The sequence below is a fragment of the Mustelus asterias genome, chromosome 5, assembly GCF_964213995.1.
Source record: "Mustelus asterias chromosome 5, sMusAst1.hap1.1, whole genome shotgun sequence".
NCBI lineage: Eukaryota > Metazoa > Chordata > Chondrichthyes > Carcharhiniformes > Triakidae > Mustelus > Mustelus asterias.
Window position 1 is genome coordinate 52,055,698 of NC_135805.1, and position 26,137 is coordinate 52,081,834.

Consider the following 26,137-nt stretch of genomic DNA (forward strand, 5'->3'; position numbering starts at 1 on the left):
GTAAATAATTTAATTAAAGATATATCTAAAGTGGAATCTTAAATGGGAACCAGGTGATATACAGATTAGTCATGCTTTAGGGAAAGGTAGCTCAGAAGTATCGACGCTTTGTGTTATCTGACCTTGGGAAGGTTACTACTATGTATAGTCTGACTGTGGAAGTGTCAGTACTATGCATTATTTGCTCCAAGGAGTGTTAGCATTGTGCATTGTCTGAACTAAGGACTAAACATGCATTGTTGGAATTAAGTGATGTGCATTCTCTATTCTTTGGGGAGTGTTAATATTATGCATTGTCTGCACGCAGGAATGTAACAGAAAACTGTTTGTGTGGAGTTTGCACGTTCTCTCCATGTCTGCGTGGGTTTCCTTCGGGTGTTCCAGTTTCCTCCCACAATCCAAAGATGTGCAGGTTAGGTTGATTGGCTATGCTAAATTGCCTCTTAGTGTCCCAAGATGTGTAGGTTAGAGGGATTAGCGGAGTAAATACGTGGGGTTACGTGGATAGGGTCTGGGTGGGATGCTCTGTCGGAGAGTCAGTGCAGGGTTGATGGGCCGAATGGCTTGCTTCTGCACTGTAGGCATACTAACTTTAATACTGCACTGCCTGGCTCCAGCTTGACAATCACTGACTGGATCGAATTACATGAGGAGACACAATGTAACTCAATGAACACTGCCTTATTTATGTGGCATTTATAACATATGCAAAAACTCCATGTCATGGTATGGTCAAAAAAGTGGAAGTTGAACATGGAAGGAGTTATGCTGACCACAAATTTAGTGAGAGGTTAAAAGAGAAGTGGGAAAGTCTTAAGGCTTTAGGAAGAGGATTAACATAGCAAGTCACGGAGGAGCCTGTACTCAACAAAGCAAATGCAATTACCAGTATACTGATAAAATCAATAGATTTAAATTTAAAGTTTATTTATTAGTGTCACAAGTAGGCTTATATTCGCACTGCAATGAAGTTACTGTGAAAATCCCCTAGCCGCCACACTCCGGTGCTTGTTTGGGTACACTGAGGGAATATTTAGTATGGCCAATGCACCTAACCAGCATGTCTTTCGAACTGTGAGAGGAAACCGGAGCACCCGGGGGAAACCCACGCTAGACACGGGGAGAACGTGCAGAGTCCGCACAAACAGTGACCCAAGCTGGGAATCAAACCCGGGTCCCTGGCGCTGTGAGTCAGCAGTGCTAACCATTGAGCCACATGTACGTTAATATACTGGTTATGCTAAGAGACTAGTAAATACAATAGGCTTGGAATAATGATCTGCTGACATGGGTTCAAATCACACTACACAATTAAACAAACCTGAAATGAAAAATTGATATCATTAATGGTGACCATGAAACTAGCAGATTTTTGTAAAAACCCAACTGGTCATTAATATCCTTTAGAGAAGGAAATCTGTTACCCTAATCTGGTCTGGTCTATATTCAACTCCAAATCCACACAATATGATTGACTATTAGCCACCCCCTAAAATAGCCTAGCAAGCACCTCAGTTATATTTAAGGAGTTAGCTCATCACTACTTTCTGAAGGGCGAATAGAAATGGGTAATAAAGGCTGACCTAACCAGTGACATCCACATCCTCTGAGTAAAGGAGGAACCAAAAGCTAATCCCGGTGTCAGAGGACCATGAGGTAATATCTTTATTCTTGAAAGTAGGTGATACAGAATCCAATCATATTGAAAGGTTTAAGAAATTACATGATATCTAGTAAATCTGGAGCATTACTTCACTATACAACCAGACAGTAGGAAAAGGGAGCATAAATTTAAAAGTTGAATTTAAGACTAACAGCCTTTATATCTAAGGGTTCAGAATACAAGATGGTAATTGTTATGTGACAGCTATACAAAGCCCTGTATAGACCACACCTGGAGTCTCATGACCGTCTGTTCCATGAAACAATGGTTTTTGCCTTGTTGGTCAACTCTGTGTTCAGCAAAGTTGGAGTGTCCTCAAGCCTGGCCAACGTTTATGGAGCTGTTGGACGGTCCAAAGGTCAGGGACATCCTCTCGACTTCCCGGTTTGGGTCCAAAGGAATGCAGAGCACTACACCGGCTAGGTTGCAAGATAACAAAATTAAGCATCAATCCGGCTTGGGCTCCACTCCAGATTTTTGGTCAACTCCGTTAGTCTTCGATTGTCCCGAGGTTTCCACAAGGGAGTTGAGGCTATTTGGCCATAGCTGGGAGTTTAGTTCTATGAGGACCGTGGTATATCCACACTCCATGGCTGTGAGACCAAACCTCTTCCCAGTTCCTTTGAAGCTTTTGCCTGGGGTTGCAAGGGACCCAGTTTCCAGGTGTCATGTTGAGGAAGCTAAGCAAATAGCGAGGCTGTGTACTGACTGGGAGGGACTTAAACATTCCACTCTCCTTTTTGCATTGCTACTCGCCAGTGGTGTAGAGTGAAAGTGAGAAGTAAACAAAATTCTCCGAGCAGGCTGAGAAACACTAGTGAGGTGCCTTTGGCGAGATTTGCAACCAGTGTAACGCCAGTCGAGAGTCTCCCATGCGTTTTTTTTAGCACAATCAGCTCCGCACCAGGAACTGGCATTGAGCTGATTATCATATTGAAATTTTGAATTTCAATATGATTAGCAAGCCTGGGATGGAATTCTCAGGGCCCCCTAGTGTCTCCCCCACACCGCCAGGAGTGGTTCCATCCAACGGGACTACTCTACTCCCCACTAACGGGGAACAGGTATCCTGGCCCCGCTAGTGGGGACAGAGGCCTTTGAGGCTCCCCGAGAGGTCACAAGCAAGGACGGTGCCTCTTGGGCAGTGCCAGCCTGGCAAATCCAGCCTGGCATTGTTCAATGGGCAAACTGCAACTGCCCCTGGGCACCTTGGCACTGCCCACCGGGTATTGGGCATTGCCAAAGGGGCAGATCCAGGGGGGCGGGGAGGAAACCGCTGCCACTCTGCAATCGGGATCGGTGGGAGAGCGAGGGAGGATGGCGATCGAGGCTGGCCATCGAGGTGGGGAGGGTCGGGCCTGGCCATCAAGATTGGTGGTGGGGGGGGGGTGTGGCGTCAGGCCTGGCCATCAGAGTAGGGGTGGGGGAGGTCAGATTTGGTCATTGATGTGGAAGAGGGGTTGGGCCTGGGGGTGGGGGGAGATCGGGGCTGGCCAGGGTCAGGAGATCAGGGCTAGCCTGGGAGGTGTGGCAGGTCAGCAATTGGGGATGCAGGGATCTGGAAGGCCAGTGATCAAGGGGGTTACGAGGCTGGCCAGCAATAGGGCAGGCCAGTGATCAGGAGGATGGCGATGGGGGGCCACTGCACAAGCGCCAACCTCCGCACTGACAGATCGGCGGATGCGCAGTGGCCTGCTCAATACAATGCTGCCGGCTTCTCAGGCAGGAATAGACTCCGCCCCCTACTTACCAGTGCGAATCACGTTGAGGCACTCTGCATTGTTCAGTGTGTCAAAGAGTTTCATTCTGGTAAGTACACCCAAAAAATGGGCGGCAAATGCTCCCGTTTTCCTGCCCGTTGGACACTTAATTTTGTTTTGGTAGAATCCCAGCCACGAACTCATTTCATCCCCCAGCCCCCTCCCCCGACACACGCACACACACACTGACCTTGGAGGGAGTGCAGTATAGATTTACTAGAATGATGCATGAACTCCAAGGGTTAAATTACAAGGCAAGATTACATAAACCAGTGTTTAATTGCCTGGAATTTAGGAGATGAAGGGGAGATTTGGTCAAATTTTTCAAGATATTAAGGGGAAGTGATAGGGTAGATATAGAGAAACAATATCTACTGGTTGGGGAGTCTCGGACTAAGGGGAATAGCTTAAAAATTAGAGTCAGGTTTCTCAAAAGAGATGTTACACGCAAATGGCAGTAGATGTTTGGAACTCTCTTCTGCAAAAGGCACTTGATGTTGGATCAATTCTTAACTTTAAATCTAAGTTAATAGATTTCTAGTAACCAAAAGTAATAAAGGACACAGTAAAGTGAAGATTAGGTCACAGATCAGCCATGATCCTATTAAATGATGGAACAGGCCCAAGAAGCTAACTGGCCTACTCCAATTCCTATGACAGGAAGGATGTTTTTCACACAAAGGGATCAATGATTCATAGGGTGGTTACAGCACAGAAGGAGGCCATTCAGCCCTTCATGTCCCTACTGGTCCCTCTGTAGGACCAATTAACCGAGTGTCATTCCCCTTCCTTTTTAGTGGCAGCAAAAAAAACCTCAAAGCAATTCAAGAGCCAGTTGAATGCAGTGATGAGGCAACTAAAGTTTCCTCTGGGTGAGTGGCCAAAAGTGGGCTGAATGTGTTTGATTAATATAAGAAAAGTTCATTGTGACAGTGAGCTGTACACATGTATGTGCTAAACACTCACATCCCCTGGCACCTGCCCACTGGAGTTAGTGCTTTGGGGTGTTCAGACATCCTTGCGGGGGTTTCTTTATTAAAAGAGATGAAAAGTGGTTTGAGATTTACTGCGGAAAGGAGAGATGAAGGAGGGAGTGGGAGAGGAAGGGGTTACAAGTTCTTGACACATCAGTGCTGCTGCAGTGAGTCAGACTGAGCTCCTCTACTCCCTCTGTCGGCAGCCGGGCCAGACGCGGTGGAAATCCCCACTGGAAAGTCCCGGCGTGTTTTCCCTCCTCGTCTTGTTTCTGTCTTCTGACTTTCGCCAAGGTGGGGAAGAGAGTCTGCGAATCGAGTTCAGTGTAATGCGAGTCAAATCCGGAACAACCTTGCAGTTAACCCAAGCAAAGGAGGGGGTCCGGACTCTGTTCAACAAAGTTCACTGTTCAGCAAAGGGGCTGAAAGCCAACTTCAACGGTACATGTTGCTCATTTCTGACGGCAAATGTTTTATTCTGTCTGCCTGTTTTGCAGCATGTTTGAATATTATTGTTTTAATGTGTGGATGTTGTGAGTGGCCCCTTGTGCCTTTGACAGGAACAAGGGGGCTGTGTCTCGGTATAACTAACAATAGTGCTAACTCCCTGACCTCCTCCATCCGCTGCAGGGTGTGCTGAAGATGGCAGCTGAAGGCAGCTTATTGCCTCAGTTTCTCTTCGCCAGTAACTTGACGAAGACGGTGAGACTGAGGGAGAGGATCTCCAATGACCTGGTCAAGCCCCCCTGCACCAATGGGCTGATTCACTACTTCAGGAGCATGCACAGGTACACGGTGGAGCTGTTCCGCCTGAGTCATTTCAGCCCGCAGTTCAGGACTAAAATCCAAGAGGCTCTATTCGACAGGGCCCAACAGACTGCCCTCGAACAGAACAGGAACCTCAACTGGTGTGGCGAGGTCAAGAAACTTGTGCCTTTGAAGACCAACGGTAAGAGTTTTAAAGCACAATTTGCAATATGTCTTTAATTTATATAACTCCTTTTAAAAATATCTTGGGGATGAATTTTTGATTGCACATTTGAGGGGGGAAACTATATGCCTTCTTATACCTAATTCCAAAATACTTTAACACAAACAAAATACCTGTTGCAGAATGAGGTAAGTAGTTAGGCAGCCATTATCTGTCAATGGAAATAAGATTGTCTAAGTCATTAGCATCTCCATATAATTAAATGAAAGAGTGAACATTGCCTCTCTTAATTTTGTTTTTAACATCTACTTCACAGATTTTATACTATGTCTATGCATGATGTTTAACTCGTATCATGATTGTACTGGTTATTTTCACCTCAGTGGAGTTAGTTGTACAACAAATAGTTGATGTGTTTCATTTTTTCATTCAAAATCGAGTATTTAATACTTCCAAAGAAGGCAGATTTTCTGGTGAGATTAATATTTTGATTTTCAATCATATTAACAGGCAGATTGTTGCAGGAAACAAGCATTGTAAATTCAGTTCAGATCAGTTCAGTGATCTTCTATTGTAGTTGGGTTTGTTTTTTTTTAACGATTTGGTTTTTAATATCAGCAATAGTATACAATTAGTTTGCTTTTTCATTCAATATGTTATTTCAAGATTGTATGTTTTTAAAAAAACACAGTAAGAAGTTTAACAACACCAGGTTAAAAAAACACGCACAATAGGAACTCTGCTCAAAGTTATGCATTGATGTAAAATGTTTAGGATTGTTTGAAAAGGTGTTTTGAAGGGTGTTGGCTGTTACATGGTTGTGCATCCACCAAAAAGGACTGAAAATTTGAACAGTTCCTCAGATAGGAAAAATTGCAGAAATTGTACAATGCCTGCCCATTTCTCAATTGATATTAAACATAAATAGCACCTGAATCTTAACAAGTGCATTGTTGCTTAATTGTGGCCTGATAATTGGACATTCAGTTCTACATGATGGTAATGAACAATGCCGTTTCTGAAAGAAATTTTAAATTAATTCTGAAACTTTTTAGAGCTCCCTCATGCAAAGTTTCATTTTCAGTTTAAGAAGCCAATTAGCAAATGCTGCCAAATGCCCTTTAAGACAGTTTCAGCACTGCAACCAAAATATTCTTCGTGATCATTTGTCACCGCGTGTCTCCAATGTGGAGACCCAAACTAATTTTTTGAATTGATGTTTATTTTTTTCCACGAGTTACTTGCTAGCAGAGTTTGCACAGACTACGTTCAGAAATTTAGGTATTTTCGGTGATTCAGTGCTGACGTGTCTGGGGATGTGAAAATTTAGTAAATGGGGAAGAGTGTAGGAGTCTGTTAAAATTAAAACTTCCCCTGAAAGTCCCAACAGCTATTGGTTGAATCAAATTTTACTTGTGTAATGCATAAACATTCCAAGTACCCAAACTCCCCAACCACACCCACTTGGAAATTCCATTTCATAAAATAGGGCTCAGACAGCTACACATTACAAAAGAGCAATGGCGATTGACTGCATGCATGTATTAGTCAATCTGCTACTCGTATGGAAATTCCATAGTTATACAGGGAATTTTACATGGCCCATTCTTCAAAAAGAAGTCTGAACATTGAACTCTGTGCATTCCCTGGTGATTCATTTTAGTGCCTTTTTTAGTGAGTTTCCATATCTAAATAGGTTAGATCTGGTTATAACGCTGGTCTCAGTTTTATTTTTCCTTTCTCTTTCTCCCTCCCCAATGACTGCACCCGCCCCCCCCAGCCATTTTCTGCTCCAGCCCACAAAAAAATTACAAATGAATCAACCAGGAAACTACTATGTAATTATTGTTGAAATGAGAACATATTTTGCATGTACACCACATGCAGATCTGAACTAGAAATTTTTCTAGTGAATTGGTCCACGTGTTGCCCGATGGGGCACCAAGAGATATTTGGCTGCCGCAACATTTCTTGAACACTGCTTCCTCACAGCGCCAGGGACTCAGGTTGGATTCCCAGCTTGGATCACTGTCTGTGTGGAGTCTGCACGTTCTCCCCGTGTCTGCATGGGTTTCTTCTGGGTGCTCCGGTTTCCTCCCACAGTCCAAAGGACTGGTGCTGGTTAAGTGCATTGGCCATGCTAAATTCTCCTTCAGTGTACCCGAACAGGTGCCTGAGTGCAGCAACTAGGGGATTTTCACAGTAACTTCATTGCAGTGTTAATGTAAGTCTACTTGTGACACTAATAAATAAACTTTAAACTGAGGGCAACCTTCTAAAAAATCATTCTGTGTGGCAATGTAAACATTTTATTAAGAATACATTGTTTAATGTACTTCGGCGATTTGATTCTTGCGGTAAAACAATAACAAGAATCTCTCAGAGGATCAATAATTTCATGAATGCAAGGCTTTTATCTCACGCATTGAAATTTGAAAGTGGGATATTAGCTTTAGACCTCTATAAATGTGTCAGGAAAATCTCCATTCAGTAAACCGGTGATTCTGAATGCTATTCCACATTCCGGTCATGTCGTTGTGCCTTAGTATCAAACTGCAAATAGCAAATCCTGTTACAGATGGAGAACATTTCAAAGAACAAAGAAAATTACAGCACAGGAACAGGCCCTTCGGCTCTCCAAGCCTGCACCGACCATGCTGCCCGACTGAACTAAAGGCCCCTACCCTTCCGGGGACCATATCCCTCTATTCCCATCCTATTCATGTATTTGTGAAGACGCCCCTTAAAAGTCACTATCGTATCTACTTCCACGACCTCCCCCGGCAGCAAGTTCCAGACACCGACCACCCTCTGTGTAAAAAAGCCTCGTACGTGCCTTTAAACCTTGCCCCTCGCACCTTAAATCTATGCTCCCGAGTAATTGACTCTTCCACCCTGGGAAAAAGATTCTGACTATCCGCTCTATCCATGCCCCTCATAATCTTGTAGACTTCTATCAGGTCGCCCCTCAACCTCTGTCGTTCCAGTGAGAACAAACCAAGTTTCTCCAACCTGTCCTCATAGCTAATGCCCTACATGCCAGGCAACATCCTGGTAAATCTTTTCTGTACCCTCTCCAAAGCCTCCATATCCTTCTGATAGTGTGGCAACCAGAATTGAACACTGATATTCCAAGTGGGGCCTAACTAAGCTTCTATAAAGCTGCAGCATTTTTAAACTCAATGCCCTGGCCGATGAAGGCAAGCATGGCGTATCCCTTCTTGACTACCTTCTCACTTTCAGTGACCTGTGTACTTGTACACCCAGAACTCTTAAAGGGTTCTGCTATGTACTGTATATTTCCTCTCTGTATTAGACCTTCCGAAATGCATTACTTCACATTTGTCCAAATTAAACTCCATCTGCCATCTCTCTGTCCAAGTCTCCAACCGATCTGTATCCTCTGATGGTCTGGAGCAGAAGCTTACAAGCAAAGTTCTGTGACTGAAAAAACTGTTAACTGCTGAGTAACCTGAGCTTGTGTTTATTTAATTGCTGGATATTGTTGCATTAGAGCAGCAGAGGCTCTAATGACACATACTGCTCCTAAAATAGTGCATCATCTGATTTATGAGGGATTATGCCATGTGAGATTATAGATTGTGATTTGGAGAAAGAAAAGTTAGATGCCCTAACATGAGAGGTTCGCTTATCAACCAACCATCTTTTGCTTTTGCCAAGGTTATCAGAGGTACTGTCCAGCACTCTGTGCATGGTAGCATGATGTGAAGCTATAGGATCCCATTGATTACACTTCAAACATCCTTAATGTGAGAATCTGAATAATGTCAATTATTATTTCATAGATAGCTGGAGAATTTCAAATTCCCTGCTGGGTGTACACCATTCTTGATAAATGATTTCCTCATTAGAATAAGGGTTTATTTGGCTAAGGTGGGCGTTGGCTAATTGGATTCTCTTCTTAAACTGGGTGGTGCCTGGAATGGAATTGTTCTGTATTTTGCACCTATCATCGCAGTCAAACAGTTATAGCACAGGTTAGATTGATCTTAATCTCAGTTTTATAAATTTACTTTTCTTGTGCTGTGGTGACATGGGCAAGGCCAGCATTTATTGCCCCACTGATACCCTAAGAAGGTGACAGTGGGCTTCTTGAAGGACACAGTCCTTGTCGTGATAGTGCACTCTCAGTGGTGCTTTCTGACTTGATGATAGTAAAAACATGGCAGTATGCCATATAGGATGATGTGTGACTTGGGGGTGTTTGCACAGCTCTTGTATCAGGTGGTGGTGGTTATATGGGGGGCAAATACTGTTGAAGTAACTATGATGAGTTACCACATTACAGTCTGTAGCCATAGTCTGTTGGTGGATATTGAGTCCAGTGGCATGGACTTCATTCATGCCTCAAGAGTGTCCTTATTACACTCATCGGGTAGGTGGTGAGCATCCCACCATACTGGTGACTTAACCTTTTCTATATCTACAAGGCTTTTGAGGGGGTCAACAGTAAACTTTTCATCACACATAACCCAGTTGGTCTCTTTTAGCTTGGTGTTGATTTTTGCATATGTCAATAAAGAACAAAGGGAGGTGGCCAGGCTCTCCCTAATTCACAATGACAGCAACAGAAACTTGCATTTATATGGCACCTTTAATGTTGTAAAACATCCCCAGACACTTCACGGGAATATAATCAGACAAAAGATAATGTGAATATTTGCCAATTTCCATCGCAGTCTCTTGTAATTTTGCTCTCAGGATCTGGAGGTGGGCTAGGCAGCCTGATTTTTACAGTGGCTGGAGATGGGTGCTCGGTTTCTGCCCGTAGCCCATTAGTAAAAGACTAGTAAAGCCAACCCTCAAAATGGACCTGGACCCTGTTAGCATGACCTTGTCTGGCTCTGACGAAAGGTCATCTAGACTCAAAACGTTGGCTCTATTCTCTCCCCACAGATGCTGTCAGACCTGCTGAGATTTTCCAGCATTTTCTGTTTTCATACCCTGTTAGTATTATTGGGCAGCCAGCTGATTTCAGTAGGGCACACTACTTAAATCACCAGATTGCTGTTTCCCAGATTGCACCAGAGTCAGCTCTGAGTGAAAGTGTCAATTTAACAAGGAGGCAATGCCATGCATCCAAAAAAGTGTGCAATCATTTAGGTTAAGCTTTCCAACTCTGTGCTTATCATTAGAATCATAGAAACCCTACAGTGCAGAAGGAGGCCATTCGGCCCATCGAGTCTGCACCGACCACAATCCCACCCAGGCCCTACCCCCACATATTTACCCGCTAATCCCTCTAACCTACGCATCTCAGGACTCTAAGGGGCAATTTTTAGCATGGCCAATCAACCTAACCCGCACATCTTTGGACTGTGGGAGGAAACCGGAGCACCCGGAGGAAACCCACGCAGACACGAGGAGAATGTGCAAACTCCACACAGACAGTGACCCAAGCCGGGAATCGAACCCGGGACCCTGGAGCTGTGAAGCAGCAGTGCTAACCACTGTGCCACCGTGCCGCCCTGATTGGCTCTGTGCCTTAATTTGTGTTTTTGTTATTTGCAATTTAACCTCAATCATTCCAGCACCAGCTTGAAAGTGGGTTAACATTCCTGCCATCCTGCTCAAGTTCTTTGGGATTTTGCTTGGGGCTGGAGTGAACAAGCAACCTCAAGCGTGGCTCAAATTTTCAGAAAGCACAAAGGACAGTGACCGATGCAGGAGAATCCCTGTTACTGTCTTTTCCCCAAAAACTGATTTGCCATCACCCTTTCATCCACCAGAAAGAATGATCTGCAATTTCCAAGTATTGCAGGCTCAACTGGGTTACAATAAAAGATCAAAGTAACTGGGTTAATAGTGTGTCAGATAAGATAGTGAGAAAGCTCTTGGAAACAATTCTATTTTGAGTGATATTTTTATTCTGTGGTTAAACTTTGTCCCTTCAGATTCTGGTGATTTATACACTGCTGATATTTGTTACAGCAATAAATAATAACTTGAGTTTGTACACTGATGAAATAACAGTTCATTTGGTTGGCCTACAAAATAATGAACAGCAGACTACAACTGCACACATTGTCTTGACATTAAACACATCTCATCCACTGCACCTAGCGGCCATATTACCATTTTTCCAAATTCAGAGCAGCCAACTTATTAATTTGGAGACAAGATATCATTTTTTTTTCACTCAGTGGTTGCAAACATTTGTCTGTAATATATATCTTTCTGCTTTACATATAAAACTTGGGTTTAATTTGAGTTCTCCCCTTATTTGTTTCTGTCTCAGGTGATGGGAACTGCCTGCTGCATGCCACATCCCAGTTTATGTGGGGAGTTCAGGACATTGATCTTATCCTTCGCAAAACACTATGGGAAGCTCTGAAAGAAACGGACACAAGAAACTTCAAATTACGGTGGCAGGTTGAATGTGTCCGATCACTAGAGTTTGAAGCCACAGGCCTCCGTTATGACACCAAGGTGGATAAGGCATTTTCAGTTATTTGCTTCAAAATCATTTAATATAATACTGATTTGTTTGATAGTAACACTTTTGGGGGAAAAAAGTTAATTTAGTTACACCGAATGAGTTCATTTTCAGTTTTGATAAGAATGCAATTGAAGTTTTGGACATCAACCATTCCAGTCATTTTGCTCCACGATATATTTTTGTTATTTCTAACTATAACTCATTTCTTCTGCAGAACTGGGATGAAGAATGGGAGAAGGTCCTGAAAATGGCATCTGTAGCGTCACATTTTGACCAGCCTGGGCTACCTTTCGATTCACTCGAGGAAATCCATATCTTTGTTCTTGCCAATATCCTTAAAAGACCAATAATTGTTATTGCTGGTGAGTGTTTGACAAAAATAAAAAAAAACTACTGCAAAAAATATTGAATAGAATAACTGGATTTTGGACGTGCAGGTGAAGTTTGAAAATGAGCTGACCCTTCCACAGATGCAAATATTTTTTTCGTAGATGGAAAAACAACTGGGTAGAGGTGTGTGTGTGTGTGGCTGATTGCATTTGTGAAGGTGCCATTTCTCCATTTTTAAAAATCAGAATAAATAGAAATCTCTAAAAGCTGGCACATGCAAAAGCCTCCAGATGATCGATATTGGGACAAATGCTTATTGTTTACATTGGGATTAGATCTAAATTCATTGCCCCGATGATAATTTAGGATTTAAAAAAAGTTTAAAGCAAAGTGTCAGTTGTTGGACTTTAAGCAGTTGAGTTATGTGTGTTCCCTACACATCAGACACAAATGTAAGGATTGATTCTGTGACATTAGTCTCCATTCAAAAAAAAAAGGTGGTGGAGTGGTTGATGTCCCCTGGCCTATCTTCAGGGTTGATTCACACTGCGATATCACCAAGTTCATTCCAACATACATAGACAGTAACAGAATTGAAAGGTCAGAATTTTGATCTTCGTGGTATTCACAAAAATGCAATTTGCTTTGTATCCACAACAGGGATTCAGCAGTAGTCACCCCTCACCCCTTTAAGATTTTGCTTAAAATCTTAAACTTTCACAACGCGAACATTCTTAAGTGAAACTCTTCTCTGACAAAGTTGTCTTTAACAAACAATCATTCCTTTTAACAGACAGAGTGCTGAGAAGCTTTGGCACGAACACAAGTTTGGCACCGTTGCATTTTGGAGGTATTTACCTGCCGTTGCATTGGCCAGCACAAGAATGCTACAAATATCCCATTGTACTAGGCTATGACATGCAGCATTTTTCTCCACTTGTTACCATCGACGACAGGAGTCCAGGTATCTAATGATTTTTTTTCTCTTAAATCAATGCAAGTTAAGGCAGCATTCATCAAAATTATCCAGTTCTTGCTATGTTATTTGTATCCACATGTTGAAATGAAAAGAAAAATGTGAAATTGTTGGAAAGTTACACAGAAAATGTTGAATATGCACTGATCCTTCAGCATATCAAGTTGCATTTATTCCTTTGTTGCCATAGATATATTTTAGTTTTCCTCCTTTTATGCCCTCCACCCGGATACTGATATCTCAGCTCTGCCACTGCAGTTCTACTTGGAGATGACCAGCCAGGGTGGCACGGTGGCACAGTGGTTAGCACTGCTGCCTCACAGCACCAGGGACCCTGGTTCGATTCCCGGCTTGGGTCACTGTCTATGTGGAGTCTGCACGTTCTCCCCGTGCCTGCTTGGGATTCCTCCCGGGTGCTCCAATTTCCACCTATTGTCATGCTGGTTAGGTGTATTGGCTATGCTAAATTCTCCCTCAGTGTACCCAAACAGGCGCCAGAGTGTAGCAACAAGGGGATTTTCATGTAACTTCATTGCAGTGTTAATGTAAACCTTACTTGTGAAACTAATAAACTTTAAATGCAGGGGGAAATTAAAATCATGCTGAGGAGTATGGGTCTGAAGTCACATTTAGGTTTAACTCGGCTAGGACACCAATACATTTCCTTACAGGAGAAAAGAGCAACCAGAGAGTTCTGAGTGTTTATAATTGTGGGGATAGAAGAAAAGCAGCACATTTGTAGAGGGTGACTGTGAGGCATGGGTGCAAGAGGGCAAGAAGAATCTTTAAAATTCTGTATAGGTCTCTGGAATATTTGTCCGGACTTCTTCATTATTATTCAGCAACTATGCAGAAGATTAAAATTAAAATGTTTCAAGTGCCTACATCCTAGTTTGCCCTGATCTAGAAATCAAACAACTGGCCATTTAAAAAGGCAAATTGTCTCTGATTTTATGCAGCAATGATGAAGCCAGGTTTTCCCACTTGAGCCCAGCATTCCAGTTGTACAAATGAGGGAAAATACATAATGGGGGCTAGAACTTCCCAGGCTGAAAAAGGGAATAAAGGACTTAGAGTAACCAAATCCAACACAAAATTCGATGGACCCAGGAGACAGAGAGTTGTCAGGGCTAAGTTTTCGGTCTGCTGATGCCTTCATTCTAAAGCCTGTAATGTACAGAATTTCACAACCTAAGACAGATAAAGGTGACCTTGCAATAAAGTGGTTGAGATTCTTAGCAAGAGTCTTGCCATTTCCTGTTGGTTTTTGTTTTAAAAAAGATTACACCTCAATCAGCGATGAAGTGTAAGCCTGTGATACTTCATTGACCCATGCTTTGTCGGTCAAATCCATTATTGTGGGGAATCCATTACTCATTTGTTGCTTGCGCAGGGTGTTTAATTCTGACCTGTTGTTTCCACAAATCTGTACAAGATGCTTCTTTGTTCCACGGGGAAGTGCTCAGAACACATTGTTTGATGTAAGCTGTTATGTTCAAACAGAAATCCGAGCTGTTCCATTGGTCCATGACGGAAGAAGGCGGTTTGAAGATTTCACGGTGCATTTTTTAATACCAAGGGAAGAGGAAAATAAAGCCAGGCTGCTGGAAGAGTACTTCAACCTGGTTGAAATTCCAGTCCAGGGTCTGGAGTTTGGTACCACTCACTTAATTAAGGCTGCGAGGTAAAATAGTTGTCTTATTGGTTAATCGCACCTTATTTCCTATCAGTTTTTCTAAGGAACATCATTAATTTGTGCTGGTGTGAAGCAAAATTGCACATTTGTTAGAATGGCAATCAGCAGTGTAATTACTTCCAATACTCCCAGTCAGTGAAACATTGAGAGAACCTAAAATGACTGCTGTGATTATCTAGTAATAGGATTAGTTTCTTTTATCATTAATTTTTTAAAAATTCATTCATGGGACATGGGCATTGCTGGCTGACCAGCATTTGTTGCCCATCCCTAGTTGCCCTTGGAGGGCAATTGAGAGTCAACCACATTGCTGTGGCTCTGGAGTCACATGTAGGCCAGACCAGGTAAGGACGGCAGATTTCCTTCCCTAAAGGACACTAGTGAACGAGATGGGTTTTTCCGACCATCGATCATCAGTAGATTCTTAATTCCAGATTTTTTTTAAAATCGAATTCAAATTCCACCATCTGCCGTGGTGGGATTTGAACCCGAGTTCCCAGAACATTAGCTGAGTTTCTGGAGTTTCTAGCGATAATACCATTAGGCCAATACCTCCCCCTAATGTCTAGTTACTTCCATCTTCAGAATTCAAACTGACTCCAGGAAAAGGAAGAAATGTGTAGTAATTTCTGATTCCTCTTGCAAACTTTTGAAACTAATTTTTGATTTTAAATGTTATGCCTCAGGTGTACATGATAAATTTGAGGAATGCTGTGCACCTCGTTCAAGAGTTATGGAGCAAACCTCTGTTGAATGTTGAAGATTTTTCCATTACTAGTTGACTGAATAATGTTTTGCTTTTCTGAGGATAAAAGCAAATTACTGCGGATGCTGGAAAAAACCCAGAAAATATTGGAAAGTCTCACCAGTCTGACAACATCTGTGGAGAGAGATTCGAGCTCCATCGAAGGGTCATCCAGACTCAAACTGTTAGCTCTGTCCTCTCTCCACAGATGCTGAGATTTTCCAACATTTTCTGTTTTTGTTTTGCTCTACTAATTCTTGGAGGACGTTCCACAACTTTTCTGGAGTTAGTGAAACGCAATGTTGGGAATACTCCCGGTATGTCCACAATGCAGCTTAGTCCACATTAGAAACACACACACCAATGCATTTCTACAAAAGTGGTTTGTGTTTATTTTTAATTAAGTTTCTGTGGCATAGATTTTAAACCAGCACTATTTTGGTGGTTTCAGATTGGATGAAGGCAACCTGCCAGAAGACTTGAACCTAGTGGAGGATTACCATCAGCTGGTAAATCATGAGTACAAGAGATGGCAGCAGAATCTGGCAGAGACCAATAGGCCAGCTCACAACCGGACCCAAACGAATGCTGCTGCATACCAGTGGTCACTTATAGAAGAAAAATGTGCCACCTATGGATGCCTTTTCTACTGTTCTGTAGAAACTAAACCATTTTGTCATGAGTGTTTTGAGCAGGCAAAGGGCACAAAGACAGAAAGCAACGTGAAAGCTCATGAGCAACAGAAAAAGAAAGGGTGCTGTCCTCCTCGGGCCGAGTTGGTTATCACCGCGACGACACCCGCAGAACCGGAACGGTCCTCTCGGCCTCGCTCAGCACCACCCACAGCCCCTAGTCTTTCTCTCTTTAGTGAAACGAATGCCATGAAATGCAAGGTTCCCAACTGCCCCTTTACATTTAATGTGCAGCACAATGGATTATGCGAGCAGTGCTTTAAAACGAGGACAGTAGTGCCAGGCAATGTTATTGATAATAGGACTTCTGAGTTGAAAGCACCCGGTCACAGAGAGCCCACAGCGGAGAGAATGGGTTCTTCCCGGGAGAATGCAAGGACTAAACAAGCTGCCGGTAATCCATTACACCAAGAGCGCACCCAGTGTAGTGAATGTCATCAAGAAACTCTAACAACAGTTAACGGATTGTGTAATATGTGCTTGTTAAGGACATTTCAAGGAATCACTTCATCCTCCCACGATGACTCTAGCTCCTTACATTCAGGCCATGAGAGATCACATTCCCACCCAAGCCAAATCACAAGGAATATGGGTCACCCATCAGCCGCTGATCAATGCCAGATCTCCAATGTATGGGCTCCCACCACTGGGCCACAGGCCTCTGAAAGCACACAGAAGAACAGAGCCAACTACACGCCTGAGGAACCAAAAGAAGGTTTCCAACCATGCAAGAACTCTGGGTGCCACTACTTTGGAACAAAAGAGCATCAAGGCTTTTGCACCATTTGCTTTATAGAGTACAGAGAAAACCTCAGTAAGTTGCATGCTTTGTTTAAATAAATGATTCATGAGCTTTCTGTAAGGGAGCATTTGATGACAAAATTCACCAGCTGACTGGAAAATATTTAAATTGTCTTGACCAGAATAGCCCTGTGAAAAAGTTGTTCGCTTGTTTAAAGCTTTAGTTATAGCTGCTATAGTTAAGTTTTTTTTAAAAACTAAGTTGCTTTTTAAGTAAATTCATTTTGGCTGCATGAAAGAGTTGGGCCCGGATGGAAAACCTAATTTATGCTGTGCCTTTTTACCATGTAAGAAGTTTAACAACACCAGGTTAAAGTCCAACAGGTTTATTTGGTAGCAAAAGCCACACAAGCTTTCGGAGCTGTTTTACCATTCCAGCGCTATTTGCTTATTTCATAGCGTGAACTTTGATTTACATTTGAACTGTTCAGTTCATTCAACTACCTTCAAATTAAACTCCAAAAAACACACCAAAATCCCTTGCTTTGATACCACACTGTGAATGTAATTTTCACATTCATTTCAGTTTATCTGGTGCCTGGGTTTAAGTAGAAAAAATGTCAGAGATCCAAAGATTCTTCCTTTTTAAGAAAAATATTTCAATTTTTCTATGATAATGAAATCTGTAATTTTAATAATTTGGCTTCTATTTTTTGGGGGGGTGCAGTTTGTGATAGGTGGGCGAGGGAGTGTCTGAAGGCACTTTTACGGATTTTGGTCAAAAGTTTTATTTCTACGTAAAAATAAATCTCTTGGGATTCATTCATCGTGTTTTTTTTTATAAGTGGCCCTCTCTATTATCCAATGAAGGATGTACAAAATTTTCTGCAGTAACATCTCCCAAAAACTATATACAGGACAGTAATTTGGGTGCCAGGTGTCAGATTAGGAGTTATATTTGTTCAGAATGTATATACATTAATTTTTTTCCCCATAACTATCAGTTGCAGAATGCTGCATTGTTTGTGGATTTTTGAACAAAGTAATTGACACCTTGTTTAACCTTTTTTTCTTGTCTCTGAAAGGTGCAACCCCTGCTGTTAATCAGAACAGACCACAAAGAAATGTCCAGCCTTCTCCACGACCATCATCGACTGATCCCAGATTCCAGAACCTGGCTAGTTGTCGAGGTCAAGACTGCAACACGTTTGGAAACAGTCATTTTGAAGGATATTGCCAGAAATGTTTTATAGATACACAATATCAAAGATACAACGAAGCAACATCTAGAGGCAATTCCAACACTGTGAGTAGCTTGTGATTATACAATTGCATATAGAATGTTAAGTTATACTTAGAATCCAAAAGTACATTCAAATATCACAAGATCGCACTTTTCTTGTATACTTTCTCCCTATCCCTCATCCAAGTCTCCCCACAAAATACCTCGGAGCCAAAAGAGGAGACAAGTAGACAATCTATTCCTTTTTTAAAAATTCATTCATGGCATATGGACGTCACTGACTGGCCACCATTTATTGCCCATCCCTATTTACCCGAGGGCAAAGAGTCAACCACAGCTGTGGGTCTGGTGTCACATGTAGGCCAGGCCAGGTAAGGACAGCAGATTTCCTTCCCTAAAGGACATTAGTGAAATGGGAGGAAGTACAAAGCACATTATTGAGCCATTGCCGCAATGTGCAGCATTTAAATCATGTCCGCTGTCGCGCAAAACGGTCATCGTTTAGAAAGAAAAAATGAATTTCCCTGTACAACCAATGGAAGATGTGCACTCCTATATCACAAAAATTGGGATAGGCTGATTCTACTTGGCTCCTGAGTGGGGGTATACAAGAGTGGGGGTGAAACCAGGTGAGGGAAGGGGGGAAAATATACAAAATAAGTAAAATCTGTTTTTTGTGTACTTGTTGCAGAATTCAAAGTTCTGATCAAAAAATGATTTTTTTTTCCCCTTGACTGTGTCTTTCTAGAATGCATCGCAACATCGACCTTTGGACGGCGTTGAGTTGAAAGGCCAGAGGATTAAGTGTGCAAGGAACTATTGTAACAACTATGTAACATCCAATGACAATGAACTTTGCTTACCGTGTCGACAAAGCAATCGTGACAGCACCCGGGATCCTGCCTTAAATAACCCACCAAAGCAGCATTGCCACACCACAGGCTGTGACCATTTTGGCAATAATAAGTGCAACGGGTACTGCAATGAATGCTATGTTTTTATTTCCACTTACGGGAGAAGATAAAGTTCTGTGCAAAAAACGGAGGCAAAGGATTTTTTTTTGCAAAAGGATGAACTGTTTTTGGTGCCGCCCTGAAAAGGGTAGGCCTTCAATCCTGAAATGGACGTTCCGGTGCAGAACGTAATGCTGTTGTGAAGATTTTCTATAAATGTTTGATTTGTAAATTGACATATTTATTATATTAATTTGTTTTTCAATTCAACTAAACTGTTTGGGGAAAACCATCAAACTAGCCTTAATTTTTCTTGTATTATATAGTAAATATAATCCATGTCTTGATTATAACTCTAATAATTGTGGCTGGGGAAAATAACCCTCAAATAAATTATTTACAAAACGCACAAAGCATAAGCAAACTTATTGTAAAGTTTCGATACCGTATATTTTCTCAGGCAAGAATGTGAGATGTTACTACAGATCCCAAGAGGTTATAACACTCAAGCTGCATCAATCACTTTTCACAATTCATTTCTGTAGAGAACCAATACAAGTATGTTTACTGGAATGATTTAACCTTGGCTTAATTTTGAAAGCGTCATTTTGTGAGTTTATACAAGAGCAACTATTTGTTTGTATCGTCTGAATATCTTGGCTAAAATTAGGACACAAAAGCATGTGTAAAAAAAAAGGAAATCTTTGTATGTAGTTTGCTTGTTCTTTGAATACGCGAGGATCATTTTTTTAATCCTGTTTCTGCAAGAAAAGGAAATATTAGAAATTTAACTTATTCAAAGCTTTGAATTAGCTATTCTATATACCTGTACTTCTGAAATTTTACTTTATAATGTCCTGTTTGAGAAATTGGCATAAACATATTTTGAAAAAAAACCGCAAAGGGTATGAGTAGAATTTTTCTGGTGAGTTGAAAATGAATCTTTAATGCCGCATTGCCTTTCTGTTTTGGTGACAGACTTCAGTGTTACTTTCAGGTTATATTTTTAATATCTAAATCTAACGGGTGACGGGTGGAAAAAGTCATTTGCAGTTGCACTTCATCACTTGGCTCTTAGTTTCGAAATCACAGCAAATCATTAAAAGAAAATCCAGGGATGGCTGACCTATGCTATTAAGTTTTCCTATTTTAATGCCTGATTCATGGTGTTACCAAACCAAAGGCCAGTTTGCAAATGGATCTTTGTTGCTCTAAATTGGCCTCAGAGGGCAACGACTCTCCAATTCCTATTTGTTGTTGTTCCCTACTTTACTGCTGCAGAGAACAGGAATTGCGGGCGTGAGGAATTGAACCCCTGCCCCATACACTGATTTCATCATTGCTACATTGCCTTTTTTGCTTAAAGTGGTTTAAAACAAGTCACCTCTGGGCTCCCGCTTGAATCCTGACCAGACTGATAAGAACACAACTTCTTGCTCCTTCAGTTATAAAGATCCAACCTGAAATGTATTTGGACAGTCACAACCCAGTTCTGATTAGGTGCGAGGTCACACCACAAAGATTCCTCCATAATTCAGCACCAAATTGACAATCTTGCCGAGAAAGGACAAAAGAAGGCTGGTCTGTGAAATGGGCCAAATAGACTTTGGTTTGGTCGGGCTACTGTTCCAAAGTGAGGCGATTGCACAGTGTAGGGTGGAGTATTGTAAACTTTTCACATTTAACTTGTTCTGCACATCCTGGAAATGCCTGACACTGATGCCCATGGAAGATAACACCTGCACATTGACTGGTTGGGTCGCATAAGCTGTTTCTGTGTTGTAATCTTTATATGTAGTATATCCAGTGGGTGGAGGTTAGGAACAGGAAGGGGTCGGTAACGTTGCTGGGTGTTTTCTATAGGCCGCCCAATAGTAACAGAGATGTTGAGGAGCAGATGGGGAAACAGATCCTGGAGAGATGTAGGAATAACAGAGTTGTCGTGATGGGAGATTTTAATTTCCCAAACATAGATTGGAATATCCCTAGGGCTAGGGGTTTGGATGGAGAGGAGTTTGTTAGGTGTGTCCAGGAGAGTTTCCTGACACAGTATGTGGATAAGCCTACTAGAGGAGAGGCTGTACTTGATCTGGTGCTGGCTAATGAACCTGGGCAGGTGGAGGATCTCTCGGTGGGTGAGCATCTTGGGGATAGCGATCATAATTCTATCTCCTTCACGATAGCATTGGAAAGAGATAGGATCAGGCAGGCTAGGAAAGTGTTTCTCTGGAGTAAAGGGAAATACAGTGTCATCAGGGAGGAAATTAGACGGGTAAATTGGAAGGAGGCATTCTTGGGGAAAAGTACCGAAGGAAAGTGGAGGATTTTCAAGGAATGTTTGTCTGGAGCTCTGCATGACAACGTTCCGATGAGACAGGGAGGTGTTGGTAGGGTACGGGAACCGTGGTGCACGAAGGTTGTGATGAACCTGGTGAATAAGAAAAGAGAGGCGTACAGAAGGTTCAGAGAGCTAGGAGGTGTTAAGGATTTAGAGGAGTATACGGGATGTAGGAAGGAGCTTAAGAAGGAAATTAGGAGAGCGAGAAGGGGTCATGAGAAGGCCTTGGCGGGTAAGATTAAGGAGAATCCCAAGGCTTTCTACAAATATGTCAAGAGTAAAAGGATGAGATGTGAAGGCATAGGACCCTTAAAAGGTGAAGGGGGAAAAGTTTGTGCAGAACCGTTAGAAATGGCGGAGCTGCTTAATGAATACTTTACCTCGGTATTCACGGTGGAAAGGGATCTGGGTGGTTGTACTGCTGGTTTGCGGTGGACAGAAAGGATCGAGCATGTGGACATAACGAAAGAGGATGTGTTGGAACTATTGAATGGCATCAAGGTTGGTAAGTCGCCGGGACCGGATGGGATGTACCCCAGGTTACTGTGGGAGGCGAGGGAGGAGATTGCGGAGCCTTTGGCGATGATCTTTGCATCGTCGATGGAGACGGGAGAGGTTCCGGAGGATTGGAGGATTGCAGATGTGGTCCCTATATTCAAGAAAGGGAACAGGGACAGCCCGGGAAATTACCGACCGGTGAGTCTAACCTCAGTGGTTGGTAAGTTGATGGAGAGGATCCTGAGAGACAGGATTTATGATCAAAAGTAGTCAGCACGGCTTTGTCAAGGGCAGGTCGTGCCTTACGAGCCTGGTTGAGTTCTTTGAAAATGTGACCAAACACATTGACGAAGGAAGAGCGGTGGATGTGGTCTATATGGACTTCAGCAAGGCGTTCGATAAGGTCCCCCATGCAAGACTTCTTGAGAAAGTGAGAGGGCATGGGATCCAAGGGGCTGTTGCCTTGTGGATCCAGAACTGGCTTGCCTGCAGAAGGCAGAGAGTGGCTGTGGAGGGGTCTTTCTCTGCATGGAGGTCAGTGACCAGTGGAGTGCCCCAGGGATCTGTTCTGGGACCCTTGCTGTTTGTCATTTTCATAAATGACCTGGATGAGGAAGTGGAGGGATGGGTTGGTAAGTTTGCTGACGACACCAAGGTAGGTGGTGTTGTGGATAGTTTGGAGGGATGTCAGAAGTTGCAGCGAGACATAGATAGAATGCAAGACTGGGCGGAGAAGTGGCAGATGGACTTCAACCCGGATAAGTGTGTGGTGATCCATTTTGGCAGATCCAATGGGATGAAGCAGCAGTATAATATGAAGGGTACCATTCTTAGCAGTGTAGAGGATCAGAAGGACCTTGGGGTCCGGGTCCATAGGACTCTTAAATCGGCCTCGCAGGTGGAGGATGCGGTCAAGAAGGCGTACGGCGTACTGGCCTTCATTAATCGAGGGATTGAGTTTAGGAGTCGGGAGATAATGCTGCAGCTTTATAGGACCCTGGTTAGACCCCACTTGGAGTACTGCGCGCAGTTCTGGTCACCTCATTACAGGAAAGATGTTGAAGCCATTGAAAGGGTGCAGAGGAGATTTACAAGGATGTTGCCTGGATTGGGGGGCATGCCTTATGAGGATAGGTTGAGGGAGCTTGGTCTCTTCTCCCTGGAGAGACGAAGGATGAGAGGTGACCTGATAGAGGTTTACAAGATGTTGAGAGGTCTGGATAGGGTAGACTCTCAGAGGCTATTTCCAAGGGCTGAAATGGTTGCTACGAGAGGACACAGGTTTAAGGTGCTGGGGGGTAGGTACAGAGGAGATGTCAGGGGTAAGTTTTTCACTCAGAGGGTGGTGGGTGAGTGGAATCGGCTGACGTCGGTGGTGGTGGAGGCAAACTCGATGGGGTCTTTTAAGAGACTTCTGGATGAGTACATGGGATTTAATGGGATTGAGGGCTACAGATAGGCCTAGAGGTGGGGATGTGATCGGCGCAACTTGTGGGCCGAAGGGCCTGTTTGTGTTGTGGCTTTCTATGTTCTATTAAAAAATGGAAAGCTGTTCTTTCCAGCACACTTTGCCTTAACACTTACAAACATGGGTATTGTTTGGCATAAGTGATACATAGAGCACTACCCAGAAAAGTCATTTAATGTTCATCAAATTGTGTTTTGAACTTTGGACTGGCACACAACTAATGCTTATTTTTAAAAACGGAGACAGGACAGGGAACTATAGATCAGTTAACTTAATGTTGGTAGTAGGAAAGATCTGGGAATTTTCACTCAAAAATCTGATTTTAAAAAAACTAGAAACTGAAAATATAATGAGGATTACAAAATAAATGGTCATAATTTTAATGGATAGCAATGAGAAAATATTTTCATGTGTAAAAGTCATATAATTATTAATAAATCCAAAAGACAATTTCAGAGAAACATCCTTGCCCAACAAGAATGTGGATCAGGAAATGGGATATGCATACGATCTTACTGAACTTGTCCCAGTCTTACAGTCATGATGTGGAGATGCCGGCGTTGGACTGGGGTGAACACAGTAAGAAGTCTCACACCACCAGGTTAAAGTCCAACAGGTTTATTTGGTAGCAAATAAACCTGTTGGACTTTAACCTGGTGTTGTGAGACTTCTTACAATCTTACAGCACAGTGTATGCTATGTCAATACAAGTTTATCAAAGAAAATCAGCGACTGTGAAGATAATTTGTTACCCCACCACATGGATGCGGCATTTCAAAAAGATGGCTCACCACCAACTTCTCAAGGGCAATTAGGGATGGGCAACAAATGCTGGTCTGACTAGTGACACATACATCTTGTGAAAGAAGTTGACAAGAAAGCATACCTAGTGAAATGCTTGAGGCATCAATGAATTAAAGTGGAGTATATTGTTGGTCAACAGAATTTTTAATGATACGACAAATTAATCTACCTTTAAAACAGGCAAGAAAAAGATAGAACTTTCAACTGTCCATGTAGTGAAATATTCTAATAGAGGTTGTATAGTGTATCTCCATCATGTAGTAGTTACTAAAACAGCAGCCCATAATATCCTCCAAGCGGCACTCAGTGGCAGATTACCATTGTGTAACGACATGCCCCTGCACTTACATTGTAACGCACTTGACTCACCCAAAGCTTATGACTCAGTGTGGGTAAGGCTGAAGAAGCGATTCCAGCAGTGAAGTGCAAAAGGAATGGAGCAAAGGAGGACATGCCCCCTTTTCAGGGTACTAGCTGCTGTAAAGCAGATGTGTTTAAAGGTCCTATTGAAAGGATATTGGGGGGATCTGGATATTGGGTTTGGACATCAAGAGGGTGAGAGATTTGGACATTGGTTGTGGGTGGAAGTGTGGAGCCTGTTTGGGTGTGGTGTGGGATCGGGCCTGGTTGGGTCAGGAGATCAGGCTGAGTGGGCCAGGGAATCCCCTGCAGGTGGGGAATACCACGAGGGAGTGGGTTACTTAGTTGAGGGGGCTTTGGGGTTCCCCTGGTGATTTTGGGGGTGTATCATGCGGAGCTCGATCTACATGTTTAAAATAGTTGCTCTGAAGTTAGGCTAATTTTCCTCCTAATTCTTTCAGAGTAACGGTAAAATTGGCAGAACCATTCAAAGTTAGCAATTTCAATCGCTTTCTTGGATGCTTCCCAGCCCAGCACAATTGTCCAGGGGAAATTAGCATTCTGGAGAATTGCCGAGTAAATCCTTAACTGAGAACTTGCCAGTGGGATTTCCCCAGTGCATCTTCAAGGTATTCCCCCAAATCCAACACTGGGAAGCCAGGAAGTTATGGCCCAGTATGTTCAGTAACTGTCATGACTGGTGGGAATCTCAATCTCTCCAATTACTCCAGTTACGCACATACTATTAATAAAGGACATGTTTTCAGCTTATGGATTGCCAGTAGATACATTCAAATCAAACAAATCTCTGTCAGCTGTCAATAACTTCTGAAAATATGAATGATGCAGCACTTTTAATAACACAGCTACTCATTTAAAGGAGTTGTTGAGTAGAATATCATTGATGCATTTAATGGAAAGCTAGATGTGAAGAAGAGAATAGATGGTCAAACTGATAGGGTTTGATGAAGAGGTGTAAGGAGGCATGTGTCAGCAACACAGACCAGATCGCCCGACTGGAGTGTTTCTGTGCTATTGACTCTATGTAACTATTTCTAAAACAGCAAAAAAGGATGGAAAGTCTATTTACCCCACTGAAAGTATTCAAACCACATTAATTTATTTTGCCACAATTATTCTGTGAGGCTTTACAGCAAATTTTAAAATTAGACTGCCATGCTCGGATGTATAATAATTGAAGAGTAGTTGTCCCATATTTAGCTATTGTGTTCAAATAATTCAGCACCCACATATTATAATTTTTGAAATGTTTTCATAACTGTATTGGAACTGAGTGACAAAATGGCTCAGCGTATTAATATACTCCGATTAAGACTAAATATAAGACATTCCATCCATTTATGTTTAGTTGTCGTTTCAATTTTCTTGATCTGCTGTTCTATAAAATCTGGTATTGAGCATCTGTAAAAAAAAATACAGAAATTTGAAGCACAGAGGGAGGCTATTCCATTCATCATAACTATGGCTACAAGAGCTTTTCCACT

General features: G+C 42.4%; 1 protein-coding gene across 1 annotated transcript; it reads left to right on the plus strand.

Moving 5' to 3' along the window:
• Positions 1–4,104: 4,104 nt before the first annotated feature.
• On the plus strand, positions 4,105–20,052 carry tnfaip3 (tumor necrosis factor, alpha-induced protein 3). The gene is made up of 9 exons (XM_078212583.1): positions 4,105–4,838; positions 5,028–5,346; positions 11,588–11,778; positions 12,003–12,150; positions 12,912–13,082; positions 14,598–14,778; positions 15,987–17,041; positions 18,054–18,274; positions 18,960–20,052. The coding sequence occupies exons 2-9, from the start codon at positions 5,040–5,042 to the stop codon at positions 19,233–19,235; spliced, it is 2,550 nt and encodes an 849-aa protein (XP_078068709.1). The 5' UTR covers positions 4,105–4,838; positions 5,028–5,039; the 3' UTR covers positions 19,236–20,052.
• The last annotated feature ends 6,085 nt before the right edge of the window (positions 20,053–26,137 follow it).